The sequence below is a fragment of the Sus scrofa genome, chromosome 13, assembly GCF_054392235.1.
Source record: "Sus scrofa isolate SSC_HxYL_T2T_F1_AM1 chromosome 13, Sscrofa_HxYL_maternal_Yorkshire_Landrace_v2.0, whole genome shotgun sequence".
Taxonomy (NCBI): Eukaryota; Metazoa; Chordata; class Mammalia; order Artiodactyla; family Suidae; genus Sus; species Sus scrofa.
In genome coordinates this window covers 33,729,916-33,744,721 of record NC_139395.1, presented here as the reverse complement: position 1 = coordinate 33,744,721, position 14,806 = coordinate 33,729,916, and the positions used below count along the sequence as shown (strand labels likewise).

At 45.5% G+C, this 14,806-nt stretch overlaps 1 protein-coding gene across 5 annotated transcripts in view; it reads right to left on the bottom strand.

The window, feature by feature from the left end:
* CRTAP (cartilage associated protein) overlaps positions 1–14,806 on the bottom strand; it is a 58,113-nt gene that overhangs the window by 24,078 nt on the left and 19,229 nt on the right. For 2 of the 5 annotated variants that reach the window (XM_021071557.2, XM_084987630.1), the window contains exons 5-6: positions 7,274–7,423; positions 642–813 (exon numbers count right to left, since the gene is read on the bottom strand). In XM_021071557.2, coding sequence (XP_020927216.1) covers positions 642–813; positions 7,274–7,423 — 322 coding nt within the window. Of the gene's footprint in view, positions 1–40; positions 814–7,273; positions 7,424–14,806 lie in introns of all 5 variants that reach the window. The other 3 variants (XR_014822681.1, XR_014822682.1, XR_014822683.1) reach the window with 3 other exon arrangements.

The window sequence follows — 14,806 nt, the reverse complement described above, 5'->3', positions numbered from 1 at the left end:
GCCTTGTCCAGTGGGTTAAGGATCTGGCGTTGCCGTGAGCTGTGGTGTAGGTTGCAGACGCGGTTCATATCCCTCATTGATGTGGCTCTGGCGTAGGCCGGCAGCTACAGCTCCGATTGGACCCCTAGCCTGGGAACCTTCATATGCTGCGGGAGCAGCCCTAGAAAAGGCAAAAAGACCAAAAAAAAAAAAAAAAAAAAAAGAAAGAAAAGAAAAAGAAAATTGAGATGTTTCTAAAAGTTACCTTAGAGACAACTAATTAGAGATTCATTCATTCAGCTCTTCATTCTACCTTAATATACGCTGGAAGATTTCCATAATAAAGGTTATCTCCACAAGGTGAGATGTGAGTTGCTCTGGGGCCCATTTTAATTTCTGCAAAAGCCTGTGGGAATCTGTAATCAAGCAAGGCTGATAAGGCAGACCTTCTCTGCAGGCTTGGTCCTGAACATCATACTCACTGTTTCTGCAGAAGCTCCTGGCAAGTCACAGGCTGACCCATGTAGGTGTCAGCCTCCCCAGGTACCCATTTATATTTAAGCTCAAAAGTTCCTAAGAGGTCACTCAAGGCACCTAGAAGACACAGAGAACCTGCAAGGGCATCTACGCCATTTATGTCAAGGATGCAACCCACCACTAACCTGCTATGGAAAGATAGAAATCCTTGAAGTCCTTGATCTCCCGGGAGCCCTCGCAGGCAGCCAGACACTCATAAAAGGCCTTGAAGAAGTCGGGAAGGGCCAGCTCCATGTCCGTGATGCACGTTCTCCAGTTCTCACCATTGTACGCCCGCACAGCTCGGATGAAAAGGCTCTGGAAACAGCAAAAAGTCTGCAAATAGTAAATGCTGGAGAGGTTGTGGAGAAAAGGGAACCCTCCTACACTTTTGGTGGGAATGTAAATTGGTGCAACCACTATGGAGAACAGTATGGAGGCCCCTTAGAAAATTAAAAACAGAACAACCATGTGATCCAGCAATCCCACGCCTGAGCATAGATCAAAAAAAGATGAAAATTCTATTGCAAAAAGATACATGCACCCCATGTTCACTGCAACACTATTCATAATAGCCAAGACATAGAAGCAACCTAAATGTCCATCAAGAGAAGAATGGATAAAGAAGATGTGTTACAGATATACAATGGAATATTACTCAGCCCCCAAAAAGAATGAAATAATGCCATTTGCAGCAACATGGATGGACCTAAAGATTCTCATACTAAGTGAAGTAAGTCAGACAGACAAATACCATATAATATCACTTATACATGGAATCTAAAATGTGACAAAAGAACTTTTTTGTTTGTTTGTTTGCTGTTTGGGCCACTCCTATAGTGTATGGAAGTTCCTAGGCTGGGGGTTGAATCAGAGCTACAGCTGTCAGCCATAGCCACAGCAATGCATGATCTGAAACTCATCTGCGACCTACACCAAAGCTCACAGCAACACCAGATCCTTAACCCACTGAGCAAGGCCAGGGATCAAAGCCGCATCCTCATTGATACTGGTTAGGTTCTTAACCTGCTGAGCCACAATAGGAACTCCCCAAATGAACTTATTTACAAAACAGAAATAAGACTCACAGATATAGAAAACAAACTTACCAAAGGGGAAAGGAGGGGAGGGAGCTTGGGATTAGTTAACACACACACACACACACACACACACACACACACACACACACACACAAGAGCGCACTCGCACACACCACTAAATATAAAATAGAAAACCAAGGACCTACTGTATAGCAAAGGGAACTCTACTCAATATCTTATAATAACCTGTAATAGAAAAGAATCTGAAATACATCTATATCTATATATTTATATCTGTTTAAAACTGAATCACAGAGTTTCTGTTGTGGCTCAGCAGTAACAAACCCACCTAGTATCCATGAGGATGGAGGTTTGATCCCTGGCCTCACTCAATGAGTTAAGGATCTGGTTTTGCTGTGAGCTGTGGTATAGGTCGCAAACACGGCTTGGATCTGGTGTTGCTGTGGCTGTGGGGTAGGCCAGCAGCAACAGCTCCGATTAGATCCCTAGCCTGGGAATCTCCATATGCCGCAGGTAAGGCCCTAAAAAGACAAAAAACTGAAAAATTAAAAAATAGAAAATAAAAAAAAAACAGGCTCCGAAAAGAAGAGAGAAGCCAAGGAAGGTCCAGACATGAAAGAAGACAGACCTGGGAGTTTAGGGACAGTAAATGCAAACTATTGCATTTGAAGTGGATAAGCAATGAGGTCCTACTGTATAGCACAGGGAACTACATCTAATCATTTGTGATGGAACATGATGGAGGAGAATGTGAGAAAAAGAATATATATACATGTAACTGGGTCACTTTGCTGTACAACAGAAATTGATAGAACATTGTAAATTAACTACAATTTTTTTTTGTCTTTTTACGGCCACACTTCAGCAAATGGAGGTTCCCAGGCTAGGGGTCGAATCAGAGTTGTAGCTGTCAGCCTACGCCACCGCCACAGCAAACCAGATCCAAGCCGCATCTATGACTTACACCACAGCTCCTGACAACACCAGATCCCCAACCCACTGAGCAGGGATTGAACCCGCATCCTTATGGATACCAGCTGGATTCATTAACCACTGAGCTACAACAGGAACTCCTCAACTATAATTTAAAAAAAATTTTTTTTAAAGTTGGGGGAAAACAGACCTGTCCTCCCGAAAGGAATCAGACCATCATCAAGCTCCACTTTCATTAGTTCTGGAGAAACCATGTAGACTCTTAAATAGGAAGCCACCAAATGATTTACCCATATCTAGGTTTTTCTACCTTGTTGTCAATGGTACACTTATTTCATTAACTCAAAAAGTAACATGTGTTTAATAATAAAATCAGGTTTGAATTGAGGAAAAATGGAAAACTATAGTGATAGAAGTCAGAGCAGTGGCTGCCAGGGGTCAGGTGGTGGGGCAAGGCTTTTTAGGGGAGAAGAAAATATTCAATATCGTGATTGGTAGTAGTTACATGGTGGTAGTTACAAGACTGCATACCATTTGTCAAAACTCATTGAATTATACACATAAAATTAGTAAATAAATTTTAAATAAATTATACAGCAATAAAGCTGATTTTCTTTTTCTTTTTTTTTTTTTTTTTTTTTTTGGCTGTGCCCGTGGCATGTGGAATTTCCCTGGGCCAGGGTCAAACCCATGCCACAGCAGCGACCTGAGACACAGTAGTGACAATGCTAGATCTTTAACCCACTGAGACACCAGTGAACTCCTTAATAAAGATTTATTTATTTTTTGTCTTTTTAGGGCCACACCCATGGCATAGGGAGGTCCAGGCTAGGGGTCCAATCAGAGCTGTGGCCTATACCACAGCCACAGTAACACCAGATCCAAGGCTCATCTGCGACCTATACCACAGTTCACGGCAATGCCGGATCCTTAATCCACTGAGCAAGGCCAGGGATCAAACCTGTGTCCTCATGGATACTACTCAGGTTCATTTCCAGTGAGCCATGACAGGAACTCCAAAGTTGATTTTAAAAATCAGTTCAGATACCCACTGCCCTAACTTCAAGGAATTTCTGCTAATTGTGCCTAGACCAGGCAGTTTGGTCTCACAAGAAATAAGCAGAGATCTTGGATACATGCAGAAACCTGCTGACTTGGAGGGGCCAGGACAGGCCTTGAAATAAGCCTGGGGCTCTTCATTTGAAGTTTTAATTTCAACTGCTCCAGAATGAGGGTATTTGAGGATGACCCCTGGGACCTGGAATTTTCACTAAACTTAATTAAGGCCACAAGTAAAGAGGGTGGATCTCCTCATGCCTCCTGAGTGGGCACCATCCCATGGAAACAAGACAGGCAAAAAACTGAAGGGGACACTGGGTGAAAGAGCAGCGAAGCCAGGCCGCTGGCTCTGCAATGGAGCAGCAGTAAGAAAGCCATGCAGAATGAGGGGACCCCTGGGCACATGACGGTGGGGCAGCCTGCCACACCCAGCAGACCCCAAAGAGGGCAAGAAGGGTCCAGGTGCTTGCAGTTAAGTACAGAGTATTGACCACAGCACTTTGACCTATTCCCCAAGTCCTCGAAAAAAACAACTGGGAAGGAGTTCCCTAGTGGCTGAGCCAATTGGATCCAGCACTGTTACTGCTGTGGTTCCAGTTGCTGCTATGGTGAGGGTTCTGATCCAGGAACTTCCACATGCTGCAGATGTGCCCAAAAAAAAATGACAGGAAAGAATGTAAAAAGGCATCAATCCTTTTTATGGGAGAAGGGGAAAGGAGCAAACAGCAGACAAGAGATTTCCACAACTTTTACAGAGACAGAAAGTTGAATGATCAGAGAGGAGGGTCTGCAGAGGCGGTGAGCTACACAGCCGTAGGCACCTGTGGGACCAGGGACCACAGAGGATGGCACAAGGTGCAGGACTGAGAACAGGGTTGAGAGTGTAAGCAGAGCTGTCGGAGCCCTGGCTTCCCCCCTAGAGCCCACCTGCTCACCCAAGGGATCATACCTCCCAAAGCCACTCCTCACCAAACACTGGTGGATTACTCTAGAGACTTCATCCACAAAAGCTGAGGGGCCAGGGAGCAGGCATAGAAGAGCTGGGTTGAGGCGTGCGCTAAAAGCCAGGAAGTAGGTTAAGTCTCCAATTCATCTCTGAGACCCCCATCCCTCTCCCCAGACTGGCTCTCAGACACCAGCAGACCAGCATGGACAATCCACCAGCCCTGCAGAAGGCTGGAGAATTCTTCCCCAGAAAAATGAAGGGCCCTAGCAAAGAGACTATGTTACAGGGTCACCACCAGTGCAAAAGTGAATTTGCAGTCTAGTCCCAAGATAGAAAACCCTGGAGTCAGATCTTGGGATCTAACAGCTCCTGTGGGCACTTTCAACACTTTCCCTCTGTTTTCAACCCTGCCCACCCTCCGCTGGTAAACATGCCCCCAGAGCCCAAGCTCCACGGGCTTGGACAACTTAGCTGCTTCTTCTTCTTACTGTCCTCTCATCCATTCTCAACACAATACCTCCTGCAGATAGACTGACTTAAGGAGCCTCTAATCTGTCAAGCCTACCTTCCTACCATCTCTATTCCCTTTCCATTTTAAGATACATATTGCATGTATGTATAAAAATGTTTCTTAGATTCATCAGAAATGAGAACTTGTATTTCTGTTTTTTCTGTTCTTGGTCATTTTCAGATGATGTCTCAGACGTGTTTATTCTACCATCTTAAAGCTGAATCGTCAAATGCCCGTATTTCTAAAATGTAGCATTTAAAGAACAGTGGCTTGGAGTTCCCGTGGTGGCGCAGTGGTTAACGAATCCGACTAGGAACCATGAGGTTGCGGGTTCGGTCCCTGCCCTTGCTCAGTGGGTTAACGATCTGGCGTTGCCGTGAGCTGTGGTGTAGGTTGCAGACGCAGCTCGGATCCCGCGTTGCTGTGGCTCTGGCGTAGGCCAGTGGTTAGACCCCTAGCCTGGGAACCTCCATATGCCGCGAGAGCGGCCCAAGAAATGGCAAAAAGACAAAAAAATAAAAAATAAAAATTAAAGAACAGTGGCTTTAAAATCATGGTGGCCTAGTGCTTAAGGATTCCGCATTATCACTGCTGTAGCCCTAGTTCAAGCCCTGGCCTGGGAACCTCTGTATGCAGTGGGCATACCCCTGCCCCCCTCCCCACATTCACAGTGGAATGTAAAACCGCATTTTTTTTTTTTTTTCCTTTTATGGCCGCCCTGAAGCACATGGAGTTCTGGGGCCAGGAATCAGATCCAAGCTGTAGTTGCCACCTATGCTATATCTGTATTAAACTCTGGCTCCTTTTAACCTACTGTACCAGGCTGGGAATCAAACCTGTGTCCTGGTGCTGCAGAGACACTGCCGATCCTATTGTGCCACAGCTGGAACTCCTAAAATCGCATTTTTAAATGGATCAACTTGGTGTTAAAAAGGAAATCATTTTCTTTTTTTTTCTTTTTTTTTTTTTTTTTGTCTTTTTGCTATTTCTTGGGCCGCTCCCACGGCATATGGAGGTTCCCAGGCTAGGGGTCCAATCGGAGCTGTAGCCACCGGCCTATGCCACAGCCACAGCAACGCGGGATCCGAGCCGCGTCTGCAACCTACACCACAGCTCACGGCAACGCCAGATCGTTAACCCACTGAGCAAGGGCAGGGACCCAACCCGCAACCTCATGGTTCCTAGTCGGATTCGTTAACCACTGCGCCACGGCGGGAACTCCAGGAAATCATTTTCATTGTCATAATATTCATCAAATGTCATCACAAATCACCAGAAGTCCTTCGACGTCAGTAGCTGTTCACTGAGGTAGTGGTGGTAGTTGAAGGTGAAGTTCAAAGATTGTGAAGTAGGGAGAGAAAATGGAGTAGGGCCTGAGGGAGCAGACACTATGAAAACGCAGAAACCTGAGGTAGAGAAAGGAGTCAAATAAATGAATTAAATGGTTGGGTAGCAAGAAAAGAATGAAACATATGTGAAGAGAGATGAGACAGACATAGAGGGAAGCCAGTCTCTATCTTGTTGTAATTTACTTATAGCCTTACAATAATCGCCCCCTCTTTTTTTTTTTTTTTTTTTTTTCCTTTTAGGGCCGCACCCATATCAGATGGAAATTCCCAGGCTAGGGGTGGAATCAGAGCTGCAGCTGCCAACCTACACCACAGTCATACCAATGCAGGAACTGAGCCGCATCTGCAACCTACACCACACCTCACAGCAACACCAGATCCTTAGCCCACTGAGTGAGGCCAGGAATCGAACCCACATCCTCCTAGATATTAGTCAGGTTCGTAACTGCTGAGCCACCATGGGAATTCCTAACCATATCTTTCCCAAGACAATTTACATTAAGCCATTGCTCTAATGAAAACTCCCCAAATGTTCTTTTCTCCACCCTTCAATTTGGACACCAGCAGTGACATGACTCACTGCCATCTACCTCAGCAGTTACCTCCAGATAGTTCTGGGCCATGAAAAAGATTTCTATTTCTCTTGAGAGAGAAGAAAAAAATCTGTCTTTCAGATTTGGGGGACTGTCAATGTGCCGTTTACTCACCTGAGCGGTGGTTTTACGGATGTGTTCCTGCACCATATACTCTGCACTCTCACAATATTTTAAATGGGGGAGGAGAAATCTCCCCTCCCAAAGCTTAGAAATAGTGTAGCTACTCAGAAAAACTATGCAGAAACCCCTATAGCTGTTCACTGAGATATGCTTCTTCAACAATTCACATCGCAACTAAACCCTGTGTAAAAATCCAGATATACCTCATAGGACTTGCTTTCCAAGTCTTTAATGTAGTCCTCGGCATCAGGCAGGCTCTTGTAATAAGCCATGTTTCTCTTCATCATTTCATCATCAGGATGCTTCAATAGAAAGGTGTGAGCAGCAGCAATGGCTTTCGGGAGATTATTTGCCTAAAGCACAAAGAAGAAAGATAGTCAATGGGTAGAAAGCATGATTTCTGCAAAACAAGAACATCTGTTCAGCAATTTTGTGTTTCTACACAGTGTTTCCAACTAACGGTTTAGTGATTTCTAAAGGCCAGCAAGCCCTGGTCCAGCTACTCTGGACCAGTGATCAGTTGCTGCAGAGTAGATGGCCTCTGTGTGCCTATCCACTATCTCTACCCTGCACTGTGTAGAGGCTGGCATACGAGCTGTCACAGTGGACCCCCTCACCACCCTCTTGCTTCCAGTGGGTCCACTGATGAGAAGCTGCAACAGGAGACTGAAGGGAAGAGAGCAAAGTTGGTCTGCTTAGTGTGCTGGCTCCCTCCCTCTGCACGAATGCTCCCTTCCTTTTTTTTTTTTTTTTTTTGTTTTTTTGTTTTTTTGTTTTTTTGTTGTTGTTTTTGCCTTTTCTAGGGCTGCTCCTGCGGCACATGGAAGTTCCCAGGCTAGGGGTCCAATCGGAGCTGTAGCCACTGGCCTACGCCAGAGCCACAGCAACGCAGGATCTGAGCCACATCTGCTGCAACCTATACCACAGCTCATGGCAACGCCAGATCCTTAACCCACTGAGCAAGGGCAGGGACCGAACCTGCAACCTCATGGCTCCTAGTCGGATTCATTAACCACTGCGCCATGACGGGAACTCCTCCCTTCTTTTTTTTTTTGCTTTTCAGGGCTGCACTTGTGGTATATGGAAGTTCCCAGACCAGGGGTTGAATCAGAGCTTCAGCTGTAGGGCTACACCACAGCCACAGCAGCACTGGATCCCTAACCCACTGAGTGAGGCCAGGGATTGAACCCACATCCTCATGGATGCAAGTAAGGTTTCATTACTGCTGAGCCACAACAGGGACTCCATGGGTGCGCCCTTAATTGAAGGTCATGGAGACGGGATTAAGATGGCGGAATAGAAGGACTAGAGCTCAACTTCTTTCCCAAAAACAACAAAATTCACAACTAAAGACTGAGCAATCTCCACCCAAATGGACCGGAAACCCATACCCTACTCCAGAAGAAAAAGAGGAGGCCACATCAAGAGGTAGGAGGGGCGATTTCATGATATAAACAACCCCATACCTCCCGGGTGGGAAGCTCCACAGACTGAAAACTAACTGGCTCAGAGACTCACCTACAGGAGTGAGAGTTCTGAGCCCCACATCAAACCCTCACGTGCAAGGATCTGGCACTGGAAGAAAGAGCCACTGGAGCATCTGGCAATGAAGGCCAGTGGGGCTTGTGCGCAGGAGCTCCACAGGACTGGGGGAAACGGAGACCCCATTCTTAAAAGGCGCACACAGACATTCACTGGGTCCCAGGGCAGAGTGAGGTCTCCACAGGAACCTAGGTCAAACCTGACCGCAGTTCTTGGAGGACATCCTGGGAAAACAGGGGTGAATGTGGCTTGTTGTGAGGGAAGGACAATGAAAGCAAAGCTCTTGGGAATATTCAGCAGTTGCCTTTCTCTGGAGGTGGCCATTTTGGGAAAATCTGGCCCCAGCCATCAGCCAGCCTGAGAAGCACAAGGGCAAACAACAACCCAGGTGGGATCACAACCCCACCCCTCAGTAAACAGGCTACCTAAAGACCCCTCAGTCACACAGCTGCCTCTAATCCCATCCAGAGACTAAGCCCCACCCACCAGAGGGATTAGAATCAGCTCCACCCACCAGTGGGCAGGCATCAGCCCCTCCCATCAGGAAGCCTGCAGCAAGCCCCCATACCGACTTCAGCCACAAGGGGGGCAGACATTGGAAGTAAGAGAGGCTACAACTCTATTATCTATAAAAAGGTCACCGGGAGTTCCCGTCGTGGCGCAGTGGTTAACGAATCCGACAAGGAACCATGAGGTTGCGGGTTCGGTCCCTGCCTTTGCTCAGTGGGTTAACGATCCGGCGTTGCCGTGAGCTGTGGTGTAGGTTGCAGACGCGGCTCGGATCTCGCGTTGCTGTGGCTCTGGCATAGGCCGGTGGCTACAGCTCCGATTCAACCCCTTGCCTGGGAACCTCCATATGCCGCGGGAGCGGCCCAAGAAATAGCAACAACAACAACAACAACAAAAAAGACAAAAAAAAAAAAAAGGTCACCACACGAAAAACCTACAAACATGAAAAGACAGAGAACTATAACTCAGATGAGGGAGAAAGGAAAAACCCCAGAAAATCAGCCAGGTGATAAGGAGATTCTCAGCCTCCAGGAAAAAGACTTTAGACTGTTGATGCTGAAGATGATGCAAGACATTGGAAATAAACTGGAGGCAAAGATGGAAAACTTACAGGAAACACTGAACAAAAAGATACAAGATATAAAACTTAAGAAAAGATGCAAAATACAATAAGTGAAATAAAAAACTCACTAGAAGCAGCTAACAGCAGAATACAGGAGGTAGAAGAACGAATTAGAGATAGATGGAGGACAGATGAGTGGAAATTATGGATGCAGAACAGAAAAGAGAAAAAAGGTTGAAAAGAAATGAAGAGTCTCAGAGAACTCTGGGACAATGTTAAACACACCAACTTCCGTATTATAGGGGTACCAGAAGGAGAAGAGAGATAGAAGGGGACAAAAAAAATATTCCAAGAGATAATAGCCGAAAACTTCCCTAACATGGGAAAGGAACCACTCACTCAAATCCAGGAGGCATAACGAGTACCATATAAAATAAACCCAAGGAGGAACACACCGAGACACATAATAATCAAACTGACCAAAATTAAAGACAAAGAGAACATCTTGAAAGCAGCTAGGGAAAAGAAACAAGTAACATACAAGGGAACCCCAATAAGGTTATCAGCAGATTTTTCAGCAGAAACTCTGCAGGCCAGAAGGGAGTGGCATGATATACTTAACATGATGAAACGAAAAAACCTCCAACCAAGATTACTCTACCCAGCAAAGCCTCATTCAGATTTGATGGAGAAATCAAAACCTTCTCAGATAAGCAAAAGTTGAGAGAATTCAGCAACACTAAACCAGCCTTACAACAAATACTAAAGGATCTTCTCTAGGCAGAAAAGAAAAGATCAGCAACAGGAAACAAAAATGCCACAAATGACAAGGCTCACCAGTAAAGGTATATATACAGTAAAGATACGAAATCATCCATGCACAATTATGCCACCAAAATCAGAAATCATGAGAAGAGGTGGGTACAAATGTGGGACACTGGAGATGAACTTGCAATTAAGAGAACAACTTTAAACAATCTCATATACATATAGACTCTTACATCAAAACTTCAGAATAACTGCAAACCAAAAATCTACAATTGGTACATAAACAAGGAATCTCTGGAGAAGAAATATATCTCATAGTAAATAAGTGCGTAATCCACCATGAAGGGGGTCATTTGACATCATTCTTGGAATGCTGAAGTCTCCTTAGATCTGATTCTGATTTCCTCTCCATCAAAGAACTTATGATAACTATAATTAAATAATGCCACTGTACAATTAAATAATACAGTTCTACAATTGTAGTATTAATAACCACTTCTCTCCATGGTACAATGTAAGGTCTATAATGTCTTGTTTATCACATCACCTAGAATGGTGTAATGCCTTTATTGAAGAATCCATGAGATGAAACAAATTGTGAAGACATATTTATATAGTTACATTGTTTTTTAACCAACTTATGCATTTTATATTTTACTTATTTTCAGAGGGTGTATTATTTTTGTTATGCTTACCAGTTGTTATTCTTTTTACTATGCTATATAAAATATTTAATGGTATATAAGGCTTTCTTCTTTATAAATTTTAGTTTCATTTTATAACAATTTAATATAATGCTAATTTTTAAAAAAATTGAAATGTAATAGATAAAACTAAGTAGTAAAGATGAAAGCCATAAAATTGGGATAAAGTATAGAATAAATTTCCTATTTGTCTCAGCAGATTTTCCATTCCACTTCTCCAGTGGGAGTCACTTAATTTGTTTCTTAAGATCCATGTTATAATAATCTGTGTGAATGTAATTGTGTGTAAATGTATATATTTTATTCTGTAAAAAAATAAAAATCAATTGTTAAAAAAAATATAAATAAATAAATAAATAAAATTAAAAAAAAAAAAAAAATGAAGGTCATGGTCCCTCTCAAGGGGCCCTCTCCGCCTGGTCTCTCTCCTTCCAGATCCCAGTCATTGGTCTCTCCCTTGCCCCTTCTGGCCTGGGAAAGATCACACTCCACTGTCAGCAACGCTTATAAATAACTACCTTATTAAATGTTCCTCCATGGAGTTCCTATCGTGGCGCAGCAGAAACAAATCTGACTAGGAACCATGAGGTTGTAGATTCGATTCCTGGCCTCGCTCAGTGGGTTAAGGATCTGGCGTTGCCATGAGCTGTGCATGGTGTAGGTTGCAGACGTGGCTCGGATCTGGCGTTGTTGTGGCTATGGTGCAGGCTGGCAGCTGTAGCTCCGATTAGACCCCTAGCCTGTGAACCTCCATATGCCGCATGGCCCTAAAAAGACAAAAGACAAAAAAAAAAAAAAATTAAATGTTCCTCCAGTCGCCCAATATGACTATGTCATGTCTGCCAGAACCTTGACATTGATATATTAACATTTTCCTGAGCCTCTCACAGACCCTCTGCTTCACTGTTCTCCACAACCTCCTCACTTACTCCTCCATTCACTCAGCAAATATTGGTTGAGAGCCTCCTATGTGCCAGACACTGTTCTAGGAAGTGAGTCTCTAAGAATTAGTTAAACAGGGGGGAAGAATCCCTGCCTTTAAGTACTGGACATGCAAGCAAGTTCTCCCCATCTCCCAGCAACCTCGGTCAAGAGCATGTTTTATGTCACCCCATGTTCTGTCTCCCCACTTTTCATGCCACTCTGTGGTCTCAGCTAACGAACCTTGAAGGGCCCATCTGTGTCATTCGTGTCTGCATTCCTGGCACCCAGCACAGTTCCTGGGACAAGGCAGGACTCAGGAAGCACCAGTTATTTGGGCATGACAACATGACTCCATAACATTTTCGTGAAATGCATTCACATTTCCCTCACTTTTCCCCTTTTGCTTCTCCCCATTAGGGTGGTGGTCAGCTGATTCTGAGTTTCACTGCCTCATGGGTGGTGGCTGACTGGTCAAGACACAGACATATGACAAATGCTCTTGAGAGAACTCAGCCAGAGTGGGAAGAAGAGGAAATGGGGAAAGGGAGCTGGCCTGGAAGAAGAGGGAAGAAGAGGAATCCCCCAATCCAAAGAAAAGTCCCCCTTGGGGTCTGCAGGGGCAGCAAGGTCTGCGGCCCTGGCCCTTCAGGTCTGGCATGTGCAGGTGGAGTGCAGAGAGCAGAAGTCCTCAGAGAGGAGTGGTGTACTGTGGGAGGCGGGGGCACAGACAGGGATGGCGCACCTCCCTGTGTGGACACAGGAGCATCAACCAGCATTTCTCCCCTGCCCACCCCCATGGATGTCCTGGCTCCTCCATCCCCTAGAACCCCACCTCAACCTGGTGGGGGAGGGGAGGTCCCCCAGTACACAAGCACAGAGACCCCCTTCAGCCAATCCAGAGGGACACCCACCCAGAGGGCAGGAATTACAGAATTCGGTTTGGAGAGAGAAAACAAAGGGATATTCGGTATACTCTATTTCTGAGAATTAAAGGGTGGCATGTAAACTGCACCAAACTGCACCAGAATAGGAGCCTAGTCTTTTGGACATGATGGCAGTGGCAGCCTCAGCAAAATGGCAGTGGTGATGAGGACAGACTCCCAGCTGTCAGTGTGCTATTTGGGGACTGCCAACTAGTGGTCTGGAGGGGGACTGCCTTTGAAAGTGTTCTACAGACAGCCTTATACTCTGCACTGGAAAAGAGCCAGTTTGGCAGCCAGAGGAAGGTCAGGAGGCACGAATGGGCTCTTTGAAAGCATTTGCCCATGAAATTAAATTCTCTGATTCTCAGAAGAGCACTTAGAAAGAGGGGCACAGAGTGGGATTTTGAAGGCCTCTCACTCAGGGCCTGGGATTTTACAAAATGGAACCCTTCCTGAAGAGGAAAGGGTGATTTTATTCACTTTAACTCCAGCTCCGCCAGCTGAAGCATGAAGCCACATCTTGGCAGCTAAAACTTCTGACAGATTCTGGGGAAGTTTTGGAGAAGGTGGTGGGGTGGGGGAGGGGGACCCCACCCTGCCATGGGTTCCTAAGAAACAATCACCTGCCGGACAGGCCCCCAGTCATCTGCCAAACCAGTAACTTCTAAATCCAGGAAGGGCAGGGTCCAGGTCCAGGCAAAGGTGGGTAAGTGTGCCTGTGAGGCAGTCAGCTCTGTCTGTTCAGAGATCAACAGTCATCAAAGATGACTGATAAAGCACTAGGGCCCACCTTTTCCTCAGCCTGTGGGGAGATGAGCATTTCATGGAGATGGAGCCATAGAGGGAGTCCACCGCTCGTCACATGAACCTAAGGCAGGCTGGTGGCATGAAACCCAAGGTGGGCTTGAGGACCACACACCAGGAGCACGGCCTCTTCGCCACAAGATCACACAACTAAGTCTCCTCACCTTGATCTGATGATCATAAACCCCCCAACCCTGTCCTCATGTTCAACTCAGCTTTTTTGTTGTTGTTGTTGCACCCACGGCATGCAGAACTTCCCTAGCCAGGGATCAAACTTGTGCCACAGCAGTAACCAGAGCCACAGCAGTGACAATACCAGACCCTTAACCCACTGAGCCACCAGGGAACTCCTCAACTCAGCGCTTGTCCTCAATCCTTGAAACAGAGGCCCACAAATCAGAAGGGCACAGTGACGTCCACCCAAATTTTGCTGCAACAGGCAGCACCGTCCATCTCCAGCACACATCACCAGCCTTCAGGGAGAATGTATAGCCTGTCCTCAAGTCATTTTCTCTCTACCCAGAAACATTTGAAACATCATTAAGGAAAAAAAAGAAATCAACCATACAATATCACCATCAAAAATCACTGTTTTAGTAATTCGCGCTGGAAGCAATGAGGATTCTGCTTTATTTATAAAATTCTAAACTCAAAATACCAAGACAGGTGGTATTATACTGGCTTTTTTTTTTTTTTTTTTTTTGTCTTTTTTTTTGTCTTTTTGCCATTTTCTTGGGCCGCTCTTGCAGCATATGGAGGTTCCCAAGCTAGGGGTCCAATCGGAGCTGTAGCCACCGGCCTACACCAGAGCCACAGCAACGTGGGATCTGAGCCAAGTCTGCAACCTACACCACAGCTCACGGCAATGCCGGATCCTTAACCCACTGAGCAAGGCCAGGGATCGAACCCGCAACCTCATGGTTCCTAGTCCGATTCCACTGCGCCACGACGGGAACTCCTGTACTGGCTTTTAAGTGACTGTTACAAGACCTATAAAGG